General features: G+C 35.0%; 2 protein-coding genes, 1 non-coding gene and 1 pseudogene across 4 annotated transcripts; 3 read left to right on the forward strand and 1 right to left on the reverse strand.

Annotated features, from left to right (window-relative positions):
* The first annotated feature begins 571 nt into the window (after window positions 1–571).
* On the forward strand, window positions 572–4436 carry LPAT5 (lysophosphatidyl acyltransferase 5). 2 transcript variants are annotated; one of them, XM_021442574.1, is made up of 4 exons: window positions 572–849; window positions 1639–2353; window positions 2597–2727; window positions 3716–4436. In XM_021442574.1, the coding sequence occupies exons 2-4, from the start codon at window positions 1791–1793 to the stop codon at window positions 4138–4140; spliced, it is 1119 nt and encodes a 372-aa protein (XP_021298249.1). In that variant the 5' UTR covers window positions 572–849; window positions 1639–1790; the 3' UTR covers window positions 4141–4436. The 2 variants fall into 2 exon arrangements, with proteins under 2 accessions (XP_021298249.1, XP_021298260.1); XM_021442585.1 differs by lacking the exon at window positions 572–849 and adding an exon at window positions 866–1133.
* A 1054-nt stretch (window positions 4437–5490) lies between these two features.
* LOC110415426 (UPF0496 protein At4g34320-like) lies at window positions 5491–8960 on the reverse strand. Its single transcript, XM_021427090.2, has 2 exons — window positions 8800–8960; window positions 5491–6946 (listed from the first exon to the last, which is right to left on the reverse strand). Exon 2 carries the CDS (start codon window positions 6926–6928, stop codon window positions 5807–5809), a length of 1122 nt encoding a protein of 373 aa, XP_021282765.1. The 5' UTR covers window positions 6929–6946; window positions 8800–8960; the 3' UTR covers window positions 5491–5806.
* Window positions 8961–12283: 3323 nt separating this feature from the next.
* Window positions 12284–12891, forward strand: LOC149527737 (putative lipid-transfer protein DIR1 pseudogene; annotated as a pseudogene).
* Window positions 12892–14053: 1162 nt separating this feature from the next.
* On the forward strand, window positions 14054–14192 carry LOC149527738 (small nucleolar RNA snoR83). The gene has a single exon (XR_016352291.1). It is a non-coding gene; the product is annotated as a small nucleolar RNA snoR83 (small nucleolar RNA).
* Window positions 14193–14955: the final 763 nt, after the last annotated feature.

Below are 14955 nucleotides of genomic sequence, written 5' to 3' on the forward strand. Positions count from 1 at the left end.
ATTTTATTCTAAACAATTTCAAAAAAAAAAGTCTAACAAAAATAAATAAGGTAGTTAAGTGTCATATTATTAAATTTTAGGAGCAAATTTATTCCCTTTCAAATCACATGACACAAATTTACAATTATTTACCTTATAATCATTGACAATGATAGTTTGTTATCTATTCTTGGTTTACCATTTTGTTATTTTTTTCTGTTAAATAAATAAATATTATGTTTCTAATAGAGAAAATAATCATGCAATATAGCTTAATTCATACTCTCTAAACAATAGTATACAAATAAAGGCCTTCAACATTTCATAATGCTTAATTCATATTAATTTGAAATTCAAAATAATAATTTTTTTTACATAATGCTTAAAAAAACTTTTAAATTATATAAAAAAAATTTTAAAAAATTATTTTTTATTTATGTTTATTTGATTATGTCAACATAAAAGGGCCATAATATGAAAGAATCTTTATTCCATTTAATTCTTTTATTTTTCCTAAAATGGGGATAAAAGGAGCAACTTCATTTTTGAAGCAGCTTACTAAAAAAAGGCTGTCCAGGCCAAGGGCACGTTATACTTTGCCGTGCTTCCTACGGAGATGGAAACCAAAGGTCGAAACAGCCTTAAGTCCCTTTCACGTTTCTCCTCTCCGAGTCTCCTTCAAGTACAAAAGCCTACAATAAATAAACACACACCGGTGATGGCAGACTGCGTAATTTTAACCATTTCATTGCCCATTTCCTTAATCCCTTCCGCTCTTAAACTCTACTCTTTCACTGATGGACCAAAAACTCCGATTTTTCCGGCAGATTTTGTTTCTTTACCGTTAAGCTTGAACCCTAACTATTTAAGGTAACTCACTCTCCCTCTTTTTTTCTTCTTCCTTTTTAATTTCCAGATCATTTTTATTTTTGATACACTGCTGGTACAATGCGAGGAAATGTCTGAAGCAAATCTACATTTTCCCCTAAGATTTGGGTTCTTTAATTTTTCCAAGTAACCAAACAGGATCTCTCAGTATATGTACTTTCTTTACTCATTTGGTTTTGAGCAACACGTTATCCAGGCTTTCAGATCCATTCCCCGCTTGGCAAGATTAGTAATTTATTACTATTTGTTGTTGATTATATTATTAGGTAGACCATGAACCTTTTGTCTTTTTCTCACTCTTTATTATTTAAACATTCTTTGGGGTTTATTAAACTGAAGCTTATTCAGCATTATATGAATGTAGAATCTAATTTTCTTCCCCGTTTATTTATGTGGCATCATCTCATAAAACCCTTATGTCTGTTGAATGGAAGGAGATGTGATTCCAAACTAAATTTTTGCAAAAGGAGAACATGATTAAATGCTTGATAATTTGGTAACCTGACGACCATCTCTTTGTTGATTTTCTCTTGACTTTAGGAGTAAACCAATGGCTTGCTAATTTGGTATAGAATGAGAGGTTTATGCTAATAACTACTCATGCATTTTCTAGTAAGAGCATTGATGTTAAGTTGTGCTTCGTCTTCCTCCTTTAAAGGCTGGGTCAACTTAAATATTTGATTCTATTGCGACTTTGTATGCTACTTGTCCTAGCTTACTATCTTGTGCACAAAACATTGCGCTAAGCTCAACCTAACCGTGCTTCTGCAGGCCTCCTGATTTCGCTGTTTCTTTGAGTTACTTTCTTGCATGCATCGCTTGGGCCTACACATCCTATTAGTGAGTTTTTTAGTAGATACTTCATCTTAGAAAGCCTGTGCGGCTTCTTTTGTTGAAAAGGTACTAATTAGTAGTTGGAGAATATGGAAGTTCCAAGTGCAAATCATGAAATGAGGCATCGTTCATTGACCCTGCTAAGGGTGTTTAGGGGTCTAATATGTTTGCTAGTGCTGCTTTCAACGGCTTTTATGATGATAGTGTATTGTGGCTTTCTTACCACTGTTATATTGAGGCTTTTCAGCATACATTACAGTCGGAAAGCAACTTCTTTCTTCTTTAGTGCTTGGCTAGCTTTATGGCCCTTTTTGTTTGAGAAAATAAATAAAACAAAAGTCATTTTTTCTGGAGATGATGTTCCTCCAAGGGAACGCGTTTTGCTTATTTGCAACCACAGAACTGAGGTTGACTGGATGTACTTGTGGGACTTTGCACTGCGGAAAGGTTGCCTGGGATGCATAAAGTATATCCTTAAGAGCAGCTTGATGAAATTACCTGTATTTGGTTGGGCTTTCCATATTTTAGAGTTCATCCCTGTGGAAAGGAAGTGGGAGGTTGATGAATCTAACATGCGCCGCATGCTTTCAACATTCAAAGATCCTCAAGATCCTCTCTGGCTTGTTCTCTTTCCCGAAGGAACAGATTTCACGTAATTTCCATTTTCTTTTAGGTGTTATATTTCTCTATTGTCTTTAATATTTCCATGTTTGTCATCTTTTATGTGAAAACCTGGTGTATGGAGAAAATCGATTACTAGTTTTCCTGCTTGTGGGGATCTGCATGATTTTCTTCTATAGCATAGTAGCATACTGTGTGCCTTAATGAATTCTTTGTTGCTACCCTTGATCAAGTGCATTAATCCATTAATTATTCTTTTTCTTTTTCAATGCAGTGAGCAAAAATGCTTAAGAAGTCAAAAATATGCAGCTGAAAATGGCTTACCTATCCTGAAGCATTTGCTGCTTCCAAAATCAAAGGGCTTTTATGCCTGCTTGGAAGATTTGAGGAGCTCTTTGGATGCAGGTCGTTTTTCTTCTTTATGCTTGTGTCTTTTAAGAAGTTCATTTCCTGTGGATCTGTTTGTTCAAACTTTTTATAAATTAATGTTTTCTCCTTTGATATAGCCTTACTGGGAGATGAAGTATAATAGGACTCTTCTAGCTCATACTTCCATATGTTGTTGTATAGAGTGCTTTAACAGTGGCAAAAACTAAGTTACTCTATCCATTTTTTTTCCCTGGAGTAACCTAATAAACTTTCTATTAATGAATGAAATGGAGTCAACAGGACAGGTGACCTGTTTGCTTGCATAACTATGACCTTATAAAGATTATTAGTTGTATTTTCTATTCAGTTCAGACTTTTTATTTCTTTTTCCCCCTTTCCTTCCAATCTCACTACCTAAACTAAGGTCACTAGTTGCTAGACATCAGCCAAACTTCGCACAGCTTAGAGAAGCCTGATAACCATTTACAAAAGGTTGCTAGAGCTGGTCAAGTTTTTCGTATCGGACCTATCTTGTTTTTATTTTCAGATAAAGAAAGAGCAAACTATATAGAGAGTTCCTAAACTCTTGCAAGACAAATATAACATGAACTTCTATTGTCTGTAAGGATATGACAAAAGGGAAATCGAGGAGTAAAAATGAAGTGCATATAAAATCTGATTATATGTTGCCGTTAGCAGTGATAAGTTTGTAACCCGTAACAGGTCAAACATCAGTACTCAATTCATTATGGACATTGAGAAACCTGAAAGGTGCCTGACCTATGGTGCTATGCACACATTTAAAAATGTGGTTTAGAGAGGAATAAACCCCTCTGTTGACTCCAATAAGGCAGAAAGCAGGGCTCATGATTACCCCAGTTGTTCAATTTTTATAATTCGTTTGGTTCATATGAGAATGCTTGCATAGTTTTCATCTGATATATAAATCTTTTAAGTTTGGTCACTTCTCTTTTACAAATTTCACTACTCCTTTTCATGAGATATTTGTTTGTTTCCACTGCAGTTTATGATGTGACCATTGGATATAAGCATTGCTGCCCATCCTTCTTGGACAATGTCTTCGGGGTGGACCCTTCTGAAGTTCATATTCACATCAGACGCATTACCCTGGATGACATTCCAATATCTGAAACGGAGGTAACTGCTTGGTTAATGGATACATTTCAACATAAAGATCAATTGCTTTCTAATTTCAAGTCTGAAGGTTATTTCCCTCGGCAAGGACCGGAAGTAAACCTCTCTGCAGCAAAGTGCGTTGTAAATGTTATGCTGGTGCTTTTCTTGACTAGTGCATGCACGTTTTTCACCATTGTCTCATCCATTTGGTTTAAGATATTTGTTTCTTTATCTTGTGCCTATATGACTTCTGCGACTTATTTCAACACCCGTCCAGTACCGGTCTTCAGCCTTGTGAAAACTTGTGTTTAATCCTATTTCCTTCCGAGTATTTAAAGGCAATCATAATGACTATTCATTCATTAGCAGCATAAAGTGCTTGCCGGCAAACTTTATTTGGCATGACTTCCAGCATCACCTGAATGATGGAGCTATGTTTGTGTTGAGAGCTTACATAGCCTGTACCTCTCTGGTTATGCTACCTGTTATGGAGAATCTGTCCGGTAGTCGAATTCTCTAGTATGAACATATATTCAGATGTCAATGTTGTTGTAAGGGTTATACATTATGCACAATAATGTAGAACTTTAGGTTCAAATGTTCAATAACTGTATGAAATGTCTAATAAAAATCTAAGAAAAGTTTGGCAAATGGTTTGTCATTCATTTAAATCATCAATAAAGGCCTTTTTTATTTCCATGAATTTCGCTTACTCTTATATGGTTGATATTGTGTTACCGGCCTCGTGATTGTGATCAGCCAACTTATTTGGCCAAGACAATCTTGTGAAATTATTTGGAAATCTTTTGTACCAATTCGTCTCTCTTTAATTAATCTCATGTCATCATAAATCTAGAATCTCTAATTCTGATGAGACGTATCCATTTGCCTACTCGTCTATTGCATCCATTGCCTTGGGATCCTTCTCTGTTCTTTGCTACTACCAAGTTCTGAACTGATGAGAAGGTCTTTAAAAGAAACTGGATAGTCTATCATTGGCATCTCAAATGGTATCTGCGTGATCCGAAAATTTTGTGCAGATTGAGAAAGCAAATAGAAAAATCCACTACGACTGCAATGAAGTCGAGAATAAATGGCCAACCACCTTACTTTAAGCTAAAAAAACTCATGGGTTCTTGCTTTATCTTGAGAGAGCATTCGCAGGAGTATCCCAAACTCGTATTGAAATTAAAAACTCTTCACCAAACAAAAGTCAACACCAGAATTTAATCAATCTATTTTTGCCATTTAAAGTCGTGGCAATGATTTAGCAAACATGTGGCGTAATTGTTATGATTGATTGTTGAGTGAGGATTTGCCATCAATGGGTGGGGTCACAGCGTGACAATCATACAGATGACACAGGATAAACCTAATCCTCATAAATGTAATTCAAGCCTATACCATGAATTTTCAACCCCAGTGGCCATACCCGCTTGCTTGGCTAGTGAAAATGGCGTTATGCCTCACTCGACACGCAGTCAAAGTTAGGCTGAATGAAGGGGAAAAAGAGTGTGTTCTAGAAAGGGAGATTTTCAGAGGAGGCATCGCAACAAAATTAGTAGGCAGGTTTCGGGTTGATAATACGGTACAAGACCATGAGAATATGAAGTCAAGCTAATTTATAGTCGGAGATGGCAAGCTTATCTGTTTTGACAATAATGAAAGCGTGAAACAGACCTTTAAAATAAAAATGTGTAATCCAATAATTACATTGAATAAAAGAACATTTCGAAAACGGAAAACAACAGTATCTGTGACCTAAACAAATAAAGGGCATGACGTAAGTCAACACTAGTCTTGGATTATTTTCTTAGAACACATGAACCAGAACAAACATGCAGATGTAGAGTCTGAAAACAGAATGTTGGAAATCAATCGATATCATCATTTTTGTTGTTGTTGTTGTTGTCAACATCGTCAGCATCGAATGGAGCAGGTAAATTTCCAGGACTTAACAACAGGGACCTCAATATTTTCAGTTGTTGGGATGTTTTATGATCCTCTGCAGAACCACGGTCCTTGCTCTCCTTATATCCCGGCTACAGATATCAGCTTGTTGCCCCAAATCCTCCACATTCTTCATAAACACTCCCAGCTTCTTTTTGATTTCGTCTATCCCAATCTTCACAGCTTCTTCCTCAATTGCAAACTCTGCATTTTGCAAGAGGGCTCCAATATCAATCTCCAACCGGTCAATGAGAACCCGGATGTTATCCAGGTCTTTAATAGACACATATGTCCCTGCTTGCATTGAGCTTATCACTTCCTTCTGTCCTTTCAAGGCATTTTCATAGTTTTTCCAGAGGGAATCAATCCACTTCCCCATTGAACCCAAAGGAATAGAAGTTGCAGCAGCGAGAGCTGCAGCAACTGGAGGAGCAGCCATTGCGGCTGCCACAACTGAACAAATCAACACAGTAGCAAATGTGGCAACAAATATCATACTTGAGACCTTACGCCAAGCATGAATGTACTTGAGCTTCTTGTCAAGCTTGTTCTTTCGAAGTTGCAATTTGTCGAGCATTGCTATTTGCTGCCTGTAAACAGATTGAAAGATTTGAAAGAACTCCTCAGTGAAAGGATCACCAGCTGCCTTGAAATTCTTCAGTTCTTCCGATGTTCTCACATACCTACTCCCACCAACCTCACTTTCTTCCTCGAATTGTTGTAACGCAACAAGGATAAGCAATTGGCTGTCACGAGCACGCTTCAGGCACTTCTCTAGTGCAGAACAAAAATCAAGAGTTTGCAAGCTATTCTCAAAATACTCTTCCACAAGCTCAAACAATTCTTGACTCTTCCATATATCTTTCTTGCATTCTAAGATAACTTTAACAACCTCTTGATTCATCTCCAGAAGACATTCGGTTACCTCTTTCAGAGAATCAAATGAAAGAGCTCGGACTTCGACACCAACTGCCAGAGTGTTGATGACTTGATTGGTTCGAGCTTGGACGTTAGTGTCAAAGGTTTGCAAGTCCGTGTCTAGCTTGCAAGCAGCTTCATAGGAGCTCAATTCAGTTGTGTACGGTAAATTGCCACTAAGATTGATCGTTGATGATGTTTCAGATGTCTTCTTGCTCGTATGATTTCCCATAGTTCTGTCAGATCAGATCTAAGCAGGGAAAAAAATAAAATAAAAAATCAAATCTAAATTCAATTCAGCACCTTCTCCAACCCCTGAGCTTGAAATCTGGTTGAGAAAGTTTGAATCTTTTTAATGACAAAAGGCCACTGCTTTATCAAAGAGATTATGAACAGATGAGCAGAAATATGGAAAAGGAGATTCTTACACCAGAAAATACACATATGATACAACAAACCGGAACACGACCTCTACTTTACCAAAGTAAACCGCCCCACTCAAGAAAAAATCATTAGGATCTTGAACACTTGTTAACTTTTAAGAACCCAAATAGAGAACAAGGAGGAGGGAGGTTTGAATCCTATCAGAAGAGAAACACTGCCATTAACAGGAAAGAAAATGAGGCAGAAAAGTTGATGGGTTTTCTTGAAAACTAAGAAAGTAAGCAACAAAAAGCAATTAGTGGCGGATATGAGAGAGAAAATGAAGGAGAGGCGAGCGAGAGATTGAAGAAGCTTAAAGAGACTCAAAACCGTTAAGAACCAAGAGATTAGAAAGAGAAAGAATAAAAAAAGAGAGCTTTTGACGAGGAGGGGAGCTCTTTTTTTTTTTGTTTTTCCTTTAAATTTTAAAGAGATTTCAGAATAACTTGCACGCATGAGAAAAATGAGGATTGGGACATGGAAAACGCGGGAAGCAATGTATGTGCATTCCTTTCTCTTTCTCTCTCTATCTCTAAAAGCTCTTCTGTTTACAGTTTCAACGCGCAAAGCAAAGGTTACCCAAGGAAAAGGGGAGAGCTTTGCTTTGCTTTGCTTTGCTATTGCTATTGCTAAGCCTACATGAGCACAATGCGAAGAAAGAGAAGTTGCAAAACATAAATATTTTAAAAAGCTTTGATCTTTTTTTTTTTAGGAATAAAAAAATGATGCAATGTTTGGAGACAGGAGGCTTAAGCTCCAAGATTGAAGGAGACATTTGATTCGAACAAGACTACAAGTCTTTTTATTTGGAAAAATACAAAACTTTTGTTTGAATCTGGTTCACCCAAAGTCTGCTGCACTTCTTTTTGTAAAATTACCGTTATACCCATTTTAACTTGTCCTTGCAATTTGCTTTTTGACTGACCTACTCTTTATATTTTTCTAAGGTAAATTTTAATAAATAAGATTTCAAGTTTCACATTTGGCAATTTGAAATAAACTTATAAACACTTATCTTGTATTATTTGATCTAATTAAGTAATATTAAGATACTTTATAATTAAAGTACAAATTATTACCCAATACAAATTTGAAATAAAAAAAATTTAAAAATTAAGGGAGTATCTTATTTTTTTAACATCTCTATTAATAATTTACTAGGTCATATAGATAAAAGGGTTGTAAAGACAATAGAGACAGTGTCTTTGATTTTTTAATTCCCTTTTTCTCTTCACATTTTTTAACAAATTAAAAGGAAGCTTTGGCAAAAAAAAAAAAAGAGGAGATTTTTTAATGTTGCAAGATCCTAATATAATAGCTTTAACAAATAAGAAAAAAGTGTGCATAAGATAAGATGAAAAAGGTGTTTCTTATGCAAAAAATTCAGCTGAAAATTGCTTAAGAGTACCTAATATAGTACTGAATTTGTTCTTTAAATGTGCTGGTCTTTGTTTGTCTAGGAAAGGCATAAAATCTTAGAAAAATCATTAGCTTTCTTTTTGGCACACAAGATGGAAGAATTGAAGAAATCAAGCATTAGCATAATACAATCTCTTTTCACTTTTTTTAAAATAATTTTATTAACACTAAATCATCGTACCAATCAAAATCTCTAACACTATTTTTTCTTTTTTTGGCATTTTAAGTCTGATTGAGAAGAAAATTAAGAAAGAAACATACCTTCTTGTTGTTGGGTTCCTAGTCGATTCGTTGATCAGAGCAACTCTATTCTTTTGCCGAGTAAAGCTCAGTATTATTTTTTCTGAGTCCTAATTGAGTTCACCGAATGGAGAGTAAGTTCAGAGTTTTATTGACAAACCCTCGATATTTAATGAATGCTGCCTTTGATAGTTGAATGTTTATTTATACTAAATGGAAACTTGCTTACCAAGACATTTTTCGAAAATTATGAGAATGTTCCTATCACACCTATTACTGATTTATTAATTCTCTTGAAATTGCAATTATGTAATTTAACATTTATCAATTTTGGTACGAATTTGGAATTTGGAATTTGGCTTAAAATACCACTTATCTAAACAAAATGAGAATAACATACGTGATTGTCTAGTTATTCCAATGGCGTTTTCTGAGAAAAGGGACTGGGTGAGACTCATTCTAGAACCAGCAAAAGCCGAGCGAGGAGCAAAGCCAGCGGTAATCTGGTGACGGTTGCGCCTGTGCTTCGAGCGAAATATAGGTTTTAAACCGGTTTCGCGATGAAATCAACACGTGGCGTAAACATAGTGGTTGCCGCCATCGCTCGATTTCAAAAAATTGGAAATTGATTCCACGCCACGTCACAAAAGACGGAGATGCTTGGCGTCACGTGCTCCGTAACGGTCCCCGCTCCTCTTTGCTTTTCTTCCCAAGCCACGTGATTCTTCTTCTCCTTTGTCAAAAGAAAATGTGATCTAATCCTCAACTTCTCCTTCTCAGCACAGATCGAATCCTCGTCCTTCTTAGAGGTTTAACACGTCTTTCAACTGTGAACAAAAAAAAAAAAAAGAAGCTTTGAGATAAGGAAACCTTAACCGAGAAGCAAACCGCTTTAGTTTTTTTAGTAAATAATGGTAGCTAATTGTTTTGTGAGTTCATACTAGAAAGAAAAGATCGAAATTAATTTATAAAAGTTTTTATTTTTTCAAGTGGAACAAAAATGAAAAATATCAAATGGAGCATTAATTGGTAATATTTTTACCAAATTCAATTCCAAAAATCATTTAAATAAAAATAGATAACAAATTGCTTTGACGATTTCTATCATTTTATGTTTGATTCCTAAAATAAATAATGATAATCAATTTTTGATTAGATACTTAATAAGTTCATATAGAGAATGAAAATTACACGATATTTTAATTAGAATTGATCAAATTTGATACGTGTTATTTTTGTGTACTAATAACTTGACTTGAATATCATGATTTTGATATAAAAAAATGATTGAATTGAATAATTTCACACGATATGTACTACAACTACATATAATTATTTTTAATTAAGCCTAATGATTAGAAGAAGACTGTATAATTAGTTAAGGATTAGTAGATTATGATGAGAGCCCATTCCGTTTTGAGGATAGACACTTAAGTTAGAGAGATGTCACACTCTTCTATCAACCGATTGCTTATTGTGAGTTGGTCAATGATATCTTCAGACTAAAGTAAAATAAATTAGTTGGACTTTCTTGCTGCCATTTGTCCTTTGGCTGCCTTAATTAGCCAGTTTCTCATGCCAAATGGATAAAATCATACAGAAGATAAAAACCAATAAATCTGGGAGGGTCGTGTGAGTGTGTGTGTATATATACAAAAAGGGTACACTCAAAAAATCAGGTAAACTTTGCATTAAATGGCCTCCAATTTGTTTAGTGCACATAATAATAAGGTGTGTGATATTACAAAGAGTGTACGTAAAAAAAGTGTAGGGCAAGGACAAACTTGCAATCAAGCTAACCAGCTCAATTTGATATATAATTCGGCTATATATATATATATAAATATAATTTGCTGTATAGCTAGCTGTTATATAGTATATAGTTGGATAGACACTATTGCTTAATTAATTGAGCGAATTAAATGTGTATGAAAATTTATCAAAGGCTTGAAATATAACTAAGCATGACCCTTTTATGTCACAATTATTTACAACAACAAAAACCCATGAAATGAAAGTAGAAAAGAAAGAGAAATATGAAGGGTTTTCAATATTCATCCATTGGAAACGAACAAATTAAGAAGAAAAGAGAAAGTCAGCAAATGGGGTCTTTGATCGATAAGGATCAAAAAAGGTCTTTGAGTGTTTAAGAAAATGAGTTTACGTAACCTTAAATCCAAAAAAATTTGATTCTGAGTCGAGAGAAGTAAAGGGTGAAGTATATATGTATATTATACTAACAATAAGTTGATGGACGTCTCAGCTGAGGTCTGGCGGGCACATAAATCCAGCAGTAGGCCAAGGGCAAGGGCAAGGGGCGGTGCCAAAAGCTTCAACGTTTTTCTTGTGCGCGTAACCGCCCTTACCCTAGCTAGCTAACTACTTGCACACGCCACAGAGAATTCGACTGATGAATGTTTTGTATTCAAAAACCTTAGTTGCACTCAACATGGAATTCTTCTGATACATTCATTTTACGTTTATTTTTTCACAATGATATCATATCGCTTTTGAGATGTATTTAGACAGAAAAAGGGTTATACGTTGAACCTAACTCGATCCTCTGTGTATCAAATATGACATGACTTGAATAGCTAGTTTTCTTCTGTGAGCAGAAAAGGTTTGTATTGCTTCTTTGATATGCTTTGGGGGCTCATATTGGACCGGTGGATCAATTGTATCAAGCCCGCCCCAAGCTTCTTTCGTTTTAATTAGACTGACTTTTGGCTCAGAATTTCTACTCTAACCCGAAGTTTAAGATCTGCTTATTGTTCAAGTTCATCAAGATTTGGCTTGGTTTGAAATCGAGCTTAATAATTGAAACTCGACTATCCTTTTATGATGCTGAGAGACAGAAAGGAGTGTACGGTAGTATCATTTTATTAGAAAATAAATAGTAGAATCCCTTAATGCTGCGGGCAAGTTTTTGTACTCATGTCCATAACATATATGTAGAGTTTCCCTGTCTTGTCCAACTCCTATGCCATTGCAAGAGACTGTTTCCATTTTCTACGTTTATTCGTTGAAGCGTTTTGATAGTCTGGACGTTGTATTTATTATTATAACGACAATGGCAACATTATTGGATTGGATTCAGCTTTGACCCATTGTTTTGAGAAGAAGAGCCAAAATATGGCCTTGTTTTTGGTATTTGGATCACATGCTGCTCCCTTTAACTATACAAGTATAAACTAGATTCGGATAAATTCCCCACAACAAACAGACCCTTTGCACCTCCAATGTTTGCCCGTGAACCAATGGCCCATAGTAACGCCAATTTGCCAACTCCTATATGTCACGAGCGTTCACCATCTTCTGCCCTTCCAAGTCATCAACCCCATGCAAAAACTATATGTCAATAGTTTGAATCTTCGACGAGGATTTGATAAGATCACTTCTTTGGTCAATATTCTCAATACATAATTCATCTGAAAAGACCAAACAGTCCCTTTAGAAAGTGGTTCGTTGGTTTTGGGGGAGTTATTCTCTATATAAGGACTAACCCTCTTTCTCTCTCGGAGCCATTCCAAGGAAAGAAATTAGAAGCAATATAAATAAGAGTGTTGTTGAGAGAGAAATGGAGGGACATGCTAAGATTGTTCTAGTGGCAATGGTGCTAGGTTTAGCCATTGTGTCTGAACCCTTCGTTGCAAATGGTCAAAAAGTCTGTGGCATGAGCAAAGAGGGTTTCCAGGCATGTGAACCGAGCGTGAGCAGTGCAAATCCTCATCCTCCGTCCCCTTCACCTGCATGTTGCATGGCTTTAAACGATGCTGACCTGCAATGCTTTTGTTTCTTCAAGAATTCCAAGATGTTGAATGCTTATGGAATCGATTTCGATCGCGCCACTGCTCTCCCCATACAATGCAATTTGGTCAAATCTTTCCATTGCTAGAATGTGTGAATGCCTTGCCTGGATGAGTCTTCCTCTTGTTGTTCTAGTCGTGTTTGCAATTTGTTTTTGGTGTGTTGCTTCTTCTTTTTTTTTTTTTGAAAAGCTTTTGGTGTGTTGCCATCCGGTGTGATATTCTCCTTTCCAAACTTTATTAAGTTGCAATGTAATAATAACGTTCTTAATTATGGAAAATGAATGTTCTGCTTCTCTATAATTAATCAATATTCTTGGCCATGGTACACCACACCCCATACATATAGTTTTTCCTAAATTTTATGGACATCGGCTATCATTTAATAAAGAATAAGTGTTTTTTTTCACATGATATACTTGTATTAATATATATATATATATATAGTGATATTTGAACTTTCATTTGGTTAATCAAAATATTTTATTGTCTAACTCTAATAGCAAATCTCAATTATGTGTCATATATACATCCGATCAGAACATATCATTTGTCTAAAAAAGTTCTATATATGTCATATTTGAGGTCTATACGTCAGTATATGATGCAAGACATTCTTGCATTGGTTAAAAATTTATAAATTATTTCAATTAATTTGATAAAAGAAAATATCTCAACTAAAAGGGCCATCGTTTGCCTTTCAAAGTGGTATTCATTTAACTACTGTCATATAAGTTTCAACGTGGGAAATAATCAAATCCAATAAATTTCTTTTGTTAATTGAATCCTTATGCTTAGATGTATCTCTTTGTTAATTTCTTTTGTTAAGTTACAATGCCAAACCCAACAGCTTCAGCTGATTCAAAGACGCATGGCTCATACACACTTTCAAGCTAGTTATATAAAGCATGGTTGATCATCTCTTTCACCTTCCCCATTTCTTTTTTACCTTAATGTTTTCAAACTATATTATACAAAATCCTAACTCCTTATATTATATATATATATATATATATATGTTGTGATTTAGTTGTAGTAATTAAATCATTTTTTTAGATTATGGTATAGAAAAATTGACATAAACACCGTAACATGGACCTAATTATTAAAAATATTGCACAAATTAATATGGAGACTTGAATGGATTTAATTATGTAGAACAAGTTATTTGGGCTCATAATTGCTTATAGATGGGCCAAAAACATGAAAAGAAAAATGAAAAGGGCAAGAATAGAAAATTGGAGCAAAATGAGGGGCAGAAACATAAAAACAAGAAGCCCAGTTGTTGGCTATTGTCGGCTAGGGTTTTTGGTCCACTTCATCAAGTACACATTATAAATAAGATGAGGTAAAACCTAAGCCGAAACTGAAAACAAAAACCACTTTCTATTCATCGTTTAATATCTTTCTTGCAGTTTTTTTCTTCTTTTTATTTTTTGTTTCAAGTTTAATAGGGGCTGGCCTTCATAATCCCAAACAAGCTGAATGCAAAGGTGCTTATTTGATTCATGGGAGGCCAAAAGCAAAATGTGGGGGGTTTCGCTGATGACGCCTTTTACTTCTTTTCTTTACTTGGAAGGCGTTTATTAGTAACGTCGCCATACATTATTAACGTTAATAGTTCTCACATTCTCTTTATTATGGTATTTTTATAGTCTTCTTAATTACTCCATAAAACGTACCATGTTTTTTTTTTTTTTAATTTTTTTTCCTGGCCAATATATTTGATTAAAAATGCCTATATAATATTTAACTGGCTCGGGTTCATTCAAGTGGATGATGCAACAAAGGGTATATTTTTGCTTCAACACCGCAGGGGAAAAGATAAGAAGAAACCCTGACCAAATTCCCTTGCACAGAAAAATGTAAAAAGAAACAAGGAAGGTTGGGGTTTGGCTTCTGTTTTAGTCATATTTTTCCTTCGGATATGCTAATAGTAACAGACAAGATGGGCCTTAACCATCTATGGATTTTCAGTTCACACCCAAAGAAAGAAAGAAAAGAAGAAAAAAGAAGAAGAATTAGGCTTAAAAATGCATGACGCTACAAATAAAATTCCAAATTAACTGCCCACTGAGGACATTTGTAGGATTTCAAGCCCGTCTCTACAAGCTCAATGTTTGAAAATGGTTAGTACAAGTTTTAAAGCATGGAGCGTTCCCAATATTAAGAAAATCAATTTAATAACTTTTATATTTAAATGACAAAAAATGTCACATCCTTTCTTTTTTTTTTCTTTTTTCTGGAGAATTAAATCATTTACCAATGCACGTATTGATAAATTGCCTCTAAAACTGAAAAAACAATTCTTCTGGTGTGTGTTTTCAGCTTATCCAGCAATCAAGTAAGCTACTGTTGTCATGTAGGTTTT

Source organism: Theobroma umbraticum, unplaced genomic scaffold (genome assembly GCF_002168275.2).
Source record: "Theobroma umbraticum cultivar Fairchild unplaced genomic scaffold, ASM216827v3 scaffold_30.0, whole genome shotgun sequence".
NCBI classification, from domain to species: Eukaryota; Viridiplantae; Streptophyta; class Magnoliopsida; order Malvales; family Malvaceae; genus Theobroma; species Theobroma umbraticum.

Coding starts and splice junctions, on each gene's coding strand:
- LPAT5 (XM_021442574.1), top strand. CDS start 1,791: ATGGAAGTTCCAAGTGCAAATCATGAAATGAGGCATCGTTCATTGACC. Junction 2,354..2,596: donor CCCGAAGGAACAGATTTCAC/GTAATTTCCATT, acceptor TTTTCAATGCAG/TGAGCAAAAATGCTTAAGAA. Junction 2,728..3,715: donor GAGGAGCTCTTTGGATGCAG/GTCGTTTTTCTT, acceptor TTTCCACTGCAG/TTTATGATGTGACCATTGGA.
- LOC110415426 (XM_021427090.2), bottom strand. CDS start 6,928: ATGGGAAATCATACGAGCAAGAAGACATCTGAAACATCATCAACGATC.